The 12,807-nt window shown below is 39.2% G+C and overlaps 1 protein-coding gene across 7 annotated transcripts in view; it reads left to right on the top strand.

Annotated features, from left to right (window-relative positions):
- LOC106959471 (ELKS/Rab6-interacting/CAST family member 1-like) overlaps nt 1-12,807 on the top strand; it is a 203,552-nt gene that overhangs the window by 136,603 nt on the left and 54,142 nt on the right. For 6 of the 7 annotated variants that reach the window (XM_015052055.1, XM_015052056.1, XM_015052057.1 and 3 more), the window contains 2 exons: nt 4,791-4,952; nt 8,093-8,158. In XM_015052055.1, the coding sequence (XP_014907541.1) occupies nt 4,791-4,952; nt 8,093-8,119 (189 nt within the window). In that variant the 3' untranslated portion in view covers nt 8,120-8,158. Of the gene's footprint in view, nt 1-4,790; nt 4,953-8,092; nt 8,159-10,187; nt 10,896-12,807 lie in introns of all 7 variants that reach the window. The other variant, XR_001427360.1, reaches the window with a different exon arrangement.

The following is a 12,807-nucleotide window of genomic DNA, read 5'->3' as shown; positions in this document are numbered from 1 at the left end:
TTTATCCGATTACTCGATTAATCGTAAGAATAATCGATAGATTACTCGATTACTAAAATATTCGTTTACAACAGCCCTATTGGGGATATGAGGGACAATTTTGAATAAGTGCTTGAATGAAAAAGAAGAAGAAATGAGAAACATTTTTGTCCCAACAAAAGACATTAAACAAAGCATATTGTCTAGATAACGATCCCTGACCACCAAGTACATAACAGCAGGAGCTTGCTTTGCCGCCACAGGATCTGGGCTTTGCAGTCATTAAATTAACCTCTGTAGATATACTGAATTATTCCAAAATGAGTTAGATCCTGTTTGTGGTTCAGTGGGATGAATGAGCCCCTGGAGACTTAACCCAAACTTGCCTGCTACGACTGAATTTACACATCAGAGATATGAATTGCTCAAATTTGTTTTCATTTCTCACACTGTTACTTTCAAACTAATTCAGGTTTTTAGAGAACAGTCAAGATGATTGTTGCCCCTTTTTTTGTTTAAAACACATAACATTTATGGTCTTTTTTTTTTCCCCTCATCTTCCTTGGTTTTGCTTTGAAGATTTCCCCAATATTACACACTTCGTCATGATCTGTAAACAGAAGAAGTACAGTGATGATTACAATCATAAGAATAACATTTTGTTTTACATGATGGATTTTAAGTCCAGGATTTTTTTTTTTTTTTTGTAACCAGATATTTGAGTTTTTTAGTGAACAACTTAAATTTTCTTGCTGACCTTTAAAAAGATAATAAACATATAAAAATTATATGAATGGGAGGTGAAAAGGTAACAGGGAGTAAAACGTGCTCACAGTAAAATGTCCAAGATATCTTTTCCTGTAGCAATTGGTATAAAACTGGACTCTCATATGCATATACAACAATCGTATGCAATAAATTAGAACATCAGTGAAAAGCTAAGTTAATAAATCCATTCACAAAGTTAATTACATAACTATTTTCATACCTTTATTTCTGTTATTTTGATGATCTTCATCTTACAGTTAATCATAAACCGACGTTTAAGATTAGGATATTGTATCACACCAATAATAAAAACATTGTTGGTTTACATTAACAAAGTGTGAGTTTAAAACATGCTTAAAGGCTGTGCTTTTCAAAAGGTACTTCTAATCTAACAAACGAGTCTCACCGGGATGCTTATTTTAATTTATTGAATATGACTATAAATTCTGTTGCGTTCGCACTACTCAGCTCTGTACACTTAGGCACTGACTCATTGACACAAATTTCATGATAGGGAGCCCTCCTCAGGTCCGTAAATGTCTTTTTGCGGAAGGAAACTAACTAGGAAATGCCAAAGAATTATGGCACTCAAGGTCTCTCCGGGAAAGCTGATCTTGAGACAGCAGATTGATTTACAGATAGCACTGACCTGTCTGACCTCCCCACATCCCTCTTTTTTAAGATGCATGTGTGGGTATGTGTGTATTAAACAAACTTTCCTTTCATTCACTTTTTTTCCTAGTGTAGGCGAAAACCCTTCTGTAGTTCAGACAACCATTCATATACAAACACAGGCACTTACGCACGCACACACGCAAACACACGCGCGCACACATGCGAGACTCTTTTCTCTTTTCTCGGGGAAAAGAGTCTCAGAAAATGTGCCCCAGTGTGGGAATTCTCTTAGCATTTCATTCAAGTAATGGATGATCTCACATCAGTAGTGCTTTAAAGTTGAGGGTAAGATGAATTAGGAAATCTCTGAGGTGTGTTTTCTGTGACTTTTCCCCTTAATCTTGTCCCTATTTTATAACACAGTTTAGTATCTGTCCTTAGCCTGTTAACTCTTTTCTGTTTTTTTTTTTTTTCCTCTAGCATAACTGAGTAATGCTTAACACACAGATAGACCTGATTAAAGGACCCTGCTTAATTGTTGTGAAACTTGCACAGCCTTTCTGAAGTACAGCTGTTTTTTTTTGTTTTTTTTAAGGGTTTTTTGTCAGCTTCCTGTGTCCATATGTGTTAATACAGCCACTCTTTAATCAGAGCAGGCTTGTGATTTACACAGGGCTTGTGTTGGGGTTTGCAGTGCAGCTGTGAGCTCAGCAGTGATTGCTGCCATGTTTACATCAGCGGCTGCACATTGATACACATACAAAAACACACAAAGAGCCAAATAATATAGTGGGTTTTGCTTAGAGATTTAGGTGAAGAGCCTGTGTATTTTTTCTCCACATGCATTTGTGCCACCTGTGTGAGCTGCTTTGCCTGTGATCTACAAGCAGGCCTGGAGGAAACTGGCGAGCTGTTTACTCTACAAGACTACTAATTAACACTAATTAAAACGCACATATTCCACCTGAAAGGCTTTTTAAGTGTAAACACCTTTGTTTTTACACAAACATTATGGAACATGTCCTCAAGAAAAGAGTTAATGCGTGTGTTTTCTTTGTGTCTCCAATATTAAACTAGTTCCCTCAAATACCCAAATCCAAATCCAAAAGTAAGATGCTTCCAAATTACTAATTTAGAGATGCACCAATTAGATTATTTTTTTCTTTTTTGGCTGTTTTCCTTTTTTTTTCCTCTCTCCTTTGATCTGCCAACACCAGCATCAGATTAAGTTTTTAATTTTAGCCTTCCTGCCTACACACCTGGTGATTATTAATGTTGTTCACACAAGGGATCATCACAAAACTTGTTTGAAAGAGCAGTTGCTGTGAAACGATTGAGTAGTTGGCATTTTAAGGTTATACCATGCCAGCTTTATTTATAAAGCACTTTAAAACTACCACAGCTGATACAAAGTGCTGTACATTAAAACACAATATAACAATAAAAAAAAAAATAAAAACTCTTACAGTTTAAAAACAAACATACAATTTAAAACTAGATCCCGCTGGAGTTAAAAGCCAAGTAAAATAGATGGGTTTTAAGACGAGCTTTGAAAGTGGACAGTGAAGGGGCCTCTCTAACGTGCAAAGGCAAGTTAGCTTTTTTTTATCGTGTTAGCTATCAGCAAAGTCAGCATACTATTACTTCAAATATAGTCTCCCTTTTTGTTCCATAGAGATCATACATACTTAACTTTGAGATTCCCAAAGTGACTATGATGTCAATATTTCCAAACCCATATTTTTGTGAATATGAAAGCTTAAAAAGGATTTAAAATAGCAACTTAGACCTTCTTGTTGTCTGATTTAAGTCTCTGTCTCACTTTCTCACTCTGTCATAGACATGTCAACATGGAAAATGCAGATTAGATCTTACAGCTCTTCATCTCCTTATTTTGTCACTGGGAGGTGCAAGAAAATAATAGAAGTAAGCTTCTTACATAATGTCTTCTTTTTGAATTCACAACCTTTACCCATCCATCCATCCTTGCCCCTAATGGGGTCGGGAGGTGTGCTGGTGCCTATCTCCAGCGAACGTTTCGGGGAAGAGGCGTGGTTCACCCTGGACGGATCGCCAGTCTGTCGCAGGGCAACCTTTATGTGGTCAACCCGCTACAGTGACGCATCACTGAAAAGATGACATATTCATTTTGCCAACAGGTCAAAGCCAACCAAAGTGATTGATCAAAGGGTAATTATGTTCATCTCCAGACTAATTCCCCCCCTCTGCTTAAGACCGATTCAAAGAATGAGGCTTGTTTGACATTGTGGAGATTACACAACTAAGCACCACCTGTGTGTTTACATGGTGTCTGCCTTCGATTACAGGTGATAGCTCTGTAGCTAGTACGCATAACCTTACTCCACCCAGTCACACCTGCTAATGGTAGCACCTAAGGTCATAATGATGTGGACACCTGAACCTGATGTTTAACGGCTCTAACCACCGGTCTGATGTTTGTCTGAAACCCTCCTCCGACCGTCCCTAACTTGTTTCTCTTCACCTCCCACAGCCTTGACAGTGTTCTCACCTTATCTGAGAGGCTCTTCTCAAGTTTAAGCTAATTGCAACCATCTTAAAGACCAGTCAGATCCTCTCCTGTGATCCTGACTGGCTTGTTTCCTCAGTCATTATGCTCCAGCCTCTTATCACACCTCTGTTATCCCTAGGGTGCTAACTACTGTAACTCTATCTCACCTATGTCTTCACAGCTGACTCAGGCTATTTGTCTGTTTCTCCCAATGCCTGGCTCCCATTAAACTCGGGGAAAGCCGCAAGATTTTGGCCGCAGAATTGCACGCCTTTTCTTGGAGTCATCTACGTCTTACACATACACAATCCCACCACTGACTCCACAATCATGTCTACCCTGAGGGAAACTATACAGTGTTAAAACACTAAAACTGAGAATGTCAGTATATGTGCACCTAATTTTTTTTCTGTCTCTATATCAGTTAGGCTGATTGTTAACATTAGTCAGCCCACACTGTTACCTTACTCTAGCATACATATAATAGACATATAGAGTCACCATTTAGAAGCATTTGATGCACATTTAGGGGTAAATTTAATCAGTGACATGCAAAAATAAGGTTGCTTCAGTGTGGCCCTGGGCTACACAAAGCAACAACTGTACTTGCAGGGATTTATCTCATTCAATTTAAAACATAATTTGAAATATGTATGGAGTTCCATTAGGCGCTCCAACTTGCACAATTTACAACCTGTCAAATGTTAGCGGCTCAGTTTTTATCATCTTTGATGGCTTTCGACATACTTTCCCCTCCATGCAGAAATTCCTCAGCCTAATCATTCAAAGATTCAGGAGAAATTTTCATGGAACAAATAAGCAGTGTTGGGGAAATGAATGGCTTTGTGTGCAAGTCTTACAGTTGCATTTAAACTATTGTGTTATTTCCTTTTTGCAGACCCAGAGCAGAATGAAGTTAATAGCAGACAATTATGAGGAGGACTACATCCACCCCCAACATCACCCTCATCATTTGCACCACATGCATACAGCAAATTTGCATCACCGGAGTCTGCCAAGAGGGGACCCACATGCCAACCACCGACCTCCGATGGATCAGGTCAGAACAAATACTACATACGGACACACGCACACACACCTTGAAGGAGCAGATGAACTCCGGGCTTGTTTACACAAGTTTACAAGCTCTGAGCCTTCATCTTCATGCCCTTAAGGTTGATGCAATTTCATATTTATCAACTCCACCGGCGCTCAGTTGTGGTCTTCTTTGACAGCATAACATTTCTTGTCTCCCTTCTTTTTTTTTTTTTTTTTTTTATAACCCTCAAACCCCAATACTTCCTGCCAAGTTAGAGTTCTTCATATCAGCCAGATAAGAGGCCTGAAGGAAAAAGCTGCCAAATGATTGTTTTTGATTGATGGGGTTTGTATGTGAGATTAGTTTATATATCATCCAACTCTTATACAAGCTCCCTCCTTTCTGTCTGCGCATATTACCCACATTGCCCCGAGGACACCCTTAATGTGTCTGCAGACAGCACTGTTGTTTTAGGCACAAGCACGTGTTGTGTGTTCATAAAGGTGCACACTGGCATTGATGTGGATGCACATGGGATGCATACTTGAGCGTTTATTTGTTCTATGTACCCTGATGAAACTGCCTGTAGGTGAAAGCAATCTTTACAAAAGACAGAGTCTCCCCATTAACTCATAAAAGCATTTTTTTTATGTATATTTGAATTGAATTCAAACTCATCACAGCTCTATTGTTGTACATGGGGGGATTCCAAACTGTGAAATTGTGCATGTGTCTCACTGAGTGTGTGGCTTTAAGATGAATAGTTGGGAATTTCCACCTGGGTCTATATTTCTACATTTGTTCTGTTTGAAATGAACTGTTGCGTGTCTGTACTCTTTATAAATAATTCTGAATCTGCTGTCTAAATTAGAGTCAAACATGAACTGGAGATCCCCTGTGCTTAATAGTGGTAAGATGCTTTCGCATGCTTAAAATGTCTCAGCATTAAGGTAGGGATAAGGTAACTGGTTGAATAATTTCTCCCTTTCATACCTCTGGAAGAGCACATCTTAATTCCTTAAAGAATGCAAGAATCTGTGATTGATTGACGCTCATTTCGTTTCATTTTATTATTAACTTTCAAACTCTCAGAAGCATGTGAACATCTGCGTTCTTTTCACTCACAAGATGAATCAATATCTTACTTTGACTCTGATGCATCAGGTGATTGAAAGTGAGGGAAGCTGTAATGAGGCACCCGTTTTCTGGAAACCACCTTTTCAACTCAAGGATTTATAATTTAGATTTCCGCAGGTCTTGTTAGATAACTAAAACTGTCAACGTAAACGCTTTAACGCACATGATTAATCTGAAAACTTTAGTGATTTAATATTACATACTGCAGATTAATCAAGCTATGTATTGTCACTTAAAAGCATCTCGCGCATAGAGGTTTACCTCAGAGCAGCGTGTTATGGGCTCGACACACGGGAAGTGACAAACGACAGCGTTGGGTTCATCCATTGGGTTAACTCATTTCTGTTAGCATTTATTTTCCGTATCCACTTGACGGGTAGCCCAGCTGTGTATTGTCTGTAAGCAATTCGACTGACAGCAGACAGCATCCATTGATTTGCCCATTACTTGCGTCACTGCAGACTCCAAAGATGAAAATATCTGGGTTAGTTGAGTCCATCAAAACCACAACCTAACCATTGCTTAGGTTCACTGCAAACATCGTTGGAGAGTTGACCACAGTTCCTGCACACTCATGGCCCGCCCACGTTCCTACCAATATTCAGTGAGGAACAGACGTATTGGAAATGCTGCATACCGGGGTAGAACCAGACCAGACATTAACCAGTCAGAGTGAGACCTGACAATGGAGGAGCAGCTGTAGTGATGGCTTGGTTTGTGGTTCGGAATGATCTTCAGACTCCTCCAAACCCCACTCTTATTGCTTTGCTGCAGCTGATTCTCCATCTTCTTCTTGTAGATGATTTTTCCATCCCTATTTTTCTTTGTCGCTCTTCTTCATTCTGTACACCCAGAGCACATGGAAGCTGCCCATGTTTATCTGTGAGTCTGGAAATTGTGTGATTAGCCACATCTCAGTCAGCCAGATGACGCTAGGTTCCCAGTAGCTCCTTTGATGGCACGCAGAGCCGCCAGCTTACCCGCTTTCCTGGAAAGAGACCTCACGGTTCCCATGATGATGGACAGATTGATGGATCTGTACAATCTACTCCAATTGCTACTCTTGATTCCTGCCCTCTTCCTTCTCAGCTCGCATTGGACATTAGGTTGTTTTACCAGAGGCTGCAAGGAGTAATAGAAGCGTGATCACTCATACTGTCTCCGAACATAATATCCACAAAAGAATAAGAAAAGTTGCTCACAAAAGTTTGTATAAAAAAGTAGGAGGATACAGAAACACACAACACATCCACAATAAACTATAAAAACAAGAAGACTCAGAATTAGTGTAGAGGTGCTGAAACAGGCGGCCTGCTCTCCCGGCACCGGAAGATGTAGATGAGGGTATGTTTCTGTTTACCAAGCTTGTCAAAGCTGTTAACATCATGTTGGTATTTAGCTTCTAGCATGTTGCGCTGCAAAGCCAATGTTACAACTGTAGCTTAGCTGCTTCATTGTAGCCCATTAAGTTTACTGAGCTTGTCAGAACCATTCAGTTCAGTGAGGACCACCATATAAACTGCAGCCAATGCTTGGCTTAGCTCCGGTGTCGTATTAGCAGAGACTATGCTTTATCTAGACCTACTTTAGCTTTTTGCATGTAAGGACTTGACTGTGGAGAGCTTCCAGTTCATGCTAATCATTATAATGTTACTGTCTAAGTGGATTTGCCTTCTTGTTAGCAGAGCTCTTGTCTGGACATTTCCAGCACAAGGAAACCTCTAACATATCATTGGTTTTTAACAACTGCGCCAAGAAAAAAATGTTGTGATATCATGACATCTTTGAAAGAGAGCATGACCATTATTATTATAATTAAAGATCACATGAGCTCAAGAGAACTGAAATATAAAACTGTAAGTTTCAGCTTGTGAATACACAATCACCAAGTTTAACTTCCATTATAAACAGAAAACAGCTGTGTTGACACGCAGGATTATTAAACATGATTATAGCCACATGTAAGGACAATTACATGCCATAATTAATACATCACAAATCGTGTTTTCTGTGTTTTCTCACAGGATGACGAAGAGGGTATATGGGCTTGATGAGTACTATCCATAGGAACCTGCATCTCAATGGTGTCTGTAAGTTTTTGATAGATCTTCTATTGATTGTAAATGTAGCTTTTGTTATTATTTCTGGATATTAAAGCTGAAGTATGTAACTTTTATTTAAAAAAATAAAAAAATTCTACATATTTCTTGAAACTGTCACTATGTCGTGACAGTTTGGTATGCAACATATAACCTGTGCAAAAACTGAGTTCCTCCTCTGCCTTCTCCCAGTGCTGACTAGAAACAACCAATCAGCCAAGAGGTGGGTTTTAATGCTGTGAATCACAGTCTTGTATTGTGCTGCCTATCCTTTGGTCTGGAAATGTAACTCAAGGAGGAGGAGGAGATCAAACTTTTGACATATTATCTGTCTCACAGCAAACTGTCACAACATGGGGACCGTTATGAAATGTGTGAAAAACATATTCCTCATAAAAGCTCCATACTCTAGATTTAAGGTACATGTTTTAAGATTGATATCCTGCAGCTTAATATGTTTGAGAATCTTATTCTATTTTGGAGTGATAAAAAAAGGTAGCTTTGAATTGTCCTGATACGTTGACAGAGTGGGCTAAAGTAAAAAAAAAGATTGGCTGTAACACTGGCCGACGACGCACAGTATGGTAAAATCTGTAGCATTTGGATTGGTCAAATGTGGATTAAAATAATTTTACAGTGTTTACTGATTTTCTAAAATAGAATTTATGACAACTTTACACTATTTCAGGAAAAAAACGGGGAACTCAGTTTTCCCTAACATAATGCTATCTTGTGCTGTTTTGTTCTTATGAGCCCAAACATATTATGTCATCTCGTACTGGCTGCTGAATGTACTGTTCGACCCTTAATGCTCTGCACAACATTTTCAAGGGGCTTGAATTACCATTAGCAGGAAACACTGATGGAACCACCCTATCCGCTGCATTACCCTAGACAGACAGAGGAAAGTGGAACAGAACCCAACTCTGTTTCCACTGCTTGTGAATTTCGGTTGACTGAAAAGAATTGGTTTATTTTGGGGTTTATGGGTCTTTTTTGTAAAGTACTCAAATGCTGTTTGTGCAGCCATGTGGTACATGCAGTCTGTGGCCATATAGGTAACTGCGTGGTTAGACCTATACGCACCCCTGCTGCCTAAAGCGAACACACCAAAGCCCATAGGTGATAAAAATGACACAATGAGAAAAACCAGAGATGGTCCAGTCTGTCTTTTTGCACTCAGCTTTTTCAGTCATAGTAAAATTTTACCGCACTACCCCACCCCTTTATGTGCCAGTGTGTGGGGTAGTTAATTGCAGTACAACACAGAAAAGTTATGAGGATTTTTTTTTGTTTTAAGACTGCAAGCTAAAAATGCATAAAATCAAGAATGCTGAGTCATAAATTATAATTCCGGTTTTGGGGGTTTATATCGAAGCCCCCCATTGGCTCAGGATGCCTTTAAATGAGGGCATGCAAAAAATGAGCATGGGGGACAGGGCTTTTTTAGAGCTAATGTTTAAGTTAATGAGACATAAAGAAACAACTTAAAGGCATTCAAATGTGGCTATATAAATGTATATGTGTGGACAAGAGAGAGGGAAGATTGAAAGGGTCTGAAAATTGGAAAAGTTCTTGTTGGAACCTGAACAAAAATCAAGCATCATGGTACACTCATAGTTTCCAGTTCATCTTTTTCTACTCCCCCAGTAATCCACAGGTGGACCATTGCAAGCCGAGTGTGTCTCTAACCTCAATGTTGCACTTCTCCCGAACATTTTACTTTTAGGATTAAGTTTTATAATGTGTGCAAGCAAATAGTTCATCTTCCTCTATCACAGTTTTGTACTTATCTGTGATGTTTGCCCATACATTTGTAAGGCGGCCTGTGTTTAAGAAAGTGTTGGTGAGCTATACGGGGTTGGAGCAGTCTACATAGCCTATAATCCAGTCCATGTGTGTTGAGAATGCAGCAGTGTCAAGATTCACTGTAATGAAACAGACCACACTGCCCCCTCTCTCCCTCAGTTTCCATCTCTTCACATTTTTCCATCACTCCTCTCCTTTCCACCTTTCTTAGACTTTCTCGGCGCTAACTCATATCCCTTAAGGTAAGCCTGGACCTCTGGTTAGCCTACTGGTTCAGAAACCTTGATCAGATATCAACTGGGGATATGCATTCAGTGAGTTGTGTATGTGTGTTTATATTAGAACCTTTTATCCCTTTCTAATAGAATAAACCTGGCACATTAGTCTTTTAGTGGAGAGTGGTATTGTGGCTAGCAATATCAACGCTGCTCATCTATCCGATTCTGTTATTCTGGCAGCACGCAGCACGAGTGCTGCTGGAGTGTAGAGCTATCCTTTATAGCAGAACAGATGGGAGCCATTCAGAGGTATGTAGCTACAGCACATAAGGCTGTACCTAATCCCCATATCCTGTCCCTGAGTGAGCCCTCCCTAATATGAGCAAACAGAGATGACAGCACAGATAGACAAATAGCTAAGAATCTATGTGCCTGATAGATTTGACTTCTGTTTCGTAACAGCACCATTGAGTTCCGCTTCAACAATGTGATTTCCTTATTAACTTTTAAAGTGTGAGTTACAGATTGTTTATCCATGCCTCTCTCTCTGTAGATCCTCAACTCTTATTGGCTCATTTAGGTTGTGTATGTTCTGTTTTTGATTACAGAGGTTTTGTTTACCTTCTAGCCTACTGGACTCCCTCACTAATGAAATAAGAATGTCCTTTTAGAGACGCAGTGCAGAAGAAGGGGGGATGGAGGTAAATATGAATGAGAGCATGAGGCCACAGGAGCAAAGCTGACTGAATAGCATTTGTGGAAACGTTGTGCTTTTATTCCACCATAAATTAATTTATACTTTGTAAGGCTAAAAGAATCTGGGACAGAAATATTTTAAAGAAAATAAGAGAGTGCAGATGGGCAGGCATTCCACAGGAGAGTGTTAAATGTTACTCAGATTAAAACAAGCTTAATTTTTATTTATTTTTTTTTTTTTATCTTAGTTTGGCCACAAAATGTTTTCCAAAAAATGTTTTAGGGCTGTTTTATTTTTTTTTTAGATTTGAACAGGTAACATGGTCTTGTTGAAAACAATTCACGATAAAATTCCAGTAGAAGTTCTATCTCATTCATTATTTTAGATATGGTTTTTGCACTAATACCAATAGTTCAAAATGTTGAGGTCAGCATCCCTCTTGGAGTCACACATCAACAAGTGTGAGTTGAGTTCCTCCTCAGACATTTAGCTAAATTTAAAAGTAATGACTGTAAAAGTTATAGCCATGCCATGTATTCAAATTTCAATTCAGTTTATTTATATAGCAGCAGTTCACAAGGCAAAAATTTAGCTTGTTCAGTCCACTACCTCTGTCGAACCCCGAAATATGTGCAGGTTCTTTGTAATTTTCTATTGTACGTCTGGCCTTGAGTGAAGCTGTCCCGTGCCATGTGTCTTTGGTAATCGGTGAACCGTGACTTGAAGGTCAGAAGAGGCGTCTGATCGGGGCCATTCTTCAGCCGGCTGTCAGCGTCATCAGTCCGTGAAGTCAAAGGTTGTTCCACCAGTTGAACATGAGTGGAGAAAAGTCATTAACTCCGCAACACCTGAGTAGTGACCCTTGAGCGTACTGTGTGTCAGATCTATCTCAGTGCATACTGACAAATGCCTTTATCAGTTTTATAAACTGACAGACAAAATAAATCATCAACGGTAAAATGCTGAGGACACCAGAGGCAACACAAAGTGGAGTTTGCTCTGGTGGAGGGGTTTTGGTGCTCCGCATAGCAAAACATGTTAAAAGGTCATGGCCTCTGTTAACTATAGTGTCATCTTGATTAAGTTGGCAAGAACATATTGCTTTCAAAAGAGAATTTACAATGTTTTTTGTTTTTTCAAGAGGTATCCACATTGTCATTGTGAGCATGGAAAGATGTAGTCACAGGATCCAGAGAAGCATCAAGGCAGAAAAGCATAGAAGTCGACAAGATGATGAGAAATGCAGGGTTCAGCACACACCTTTTACGAGCCATTCAGGTTTATTCATGTTTCCTCTTTTTGGTGGTTTTCTTGAAGCTGTGACGGGGAAAGTGAAACACCTCAAGTGTGGACCAGAAGGCATTTTGTCTGAGTAAGCATCATTTTCCCCTCCCACAACACCCTCATTACACACGCAACAATGTGGCCACACATGGTGGGCAAAGATACAAAGATGTAGCAGAACTTTATAGAGTTTTATGTTTCTGTGATGGCAAGTAAATCCGTGCTCATTGGTTCCCTATCCATGCATTGAGAATTTGCATGTGCGTGCTGCTTAACTAATCAAAAGGAATCCTCAAATTCCTGTGTGGGCGTCCCAAGTATCACAACTCAAATAAAGGGAGATCAGAAGAGCTTAGCAGCATATTGTGTGTATCCCACCTCTTCCGTCGGCAAGATCCCGACTGCTTAACCGGCACTGCTTAACTGAAGCGTTACATAGGTAGACATTGAGAGGAAATTGGAAGCGTGTCCAAATAAATTATTCTACTGTAAAATATTGTTTATTAATCAAATAGCAATAAAAAAATTGGTTTACCCATTCCAATATATATATATATATATATATATATATATATATATATATATATATATATATATATATATATATATATATTTTTATTTATCTCTTTTAT

This window comes from Poecilia latipinna, unplaced genomic scaffold (genome assembly GCF_001443285.1).
Source record: "Poecilia latipinna isolate Pla-1442-1.1 unplaced genomic scaffold, P_latipinna-1.0 Scaffold1085, whole genome shotgun sequence".
NCBI lineage: Eukaryota > Metazoa > Chordata > Actinopteri > Cyprinodontiformes > Poeciliidae > Poecilia > Poecilia latipinna.
This window is presented reverse-complemented; position numbering and strand designations above follow the sequence as displayed.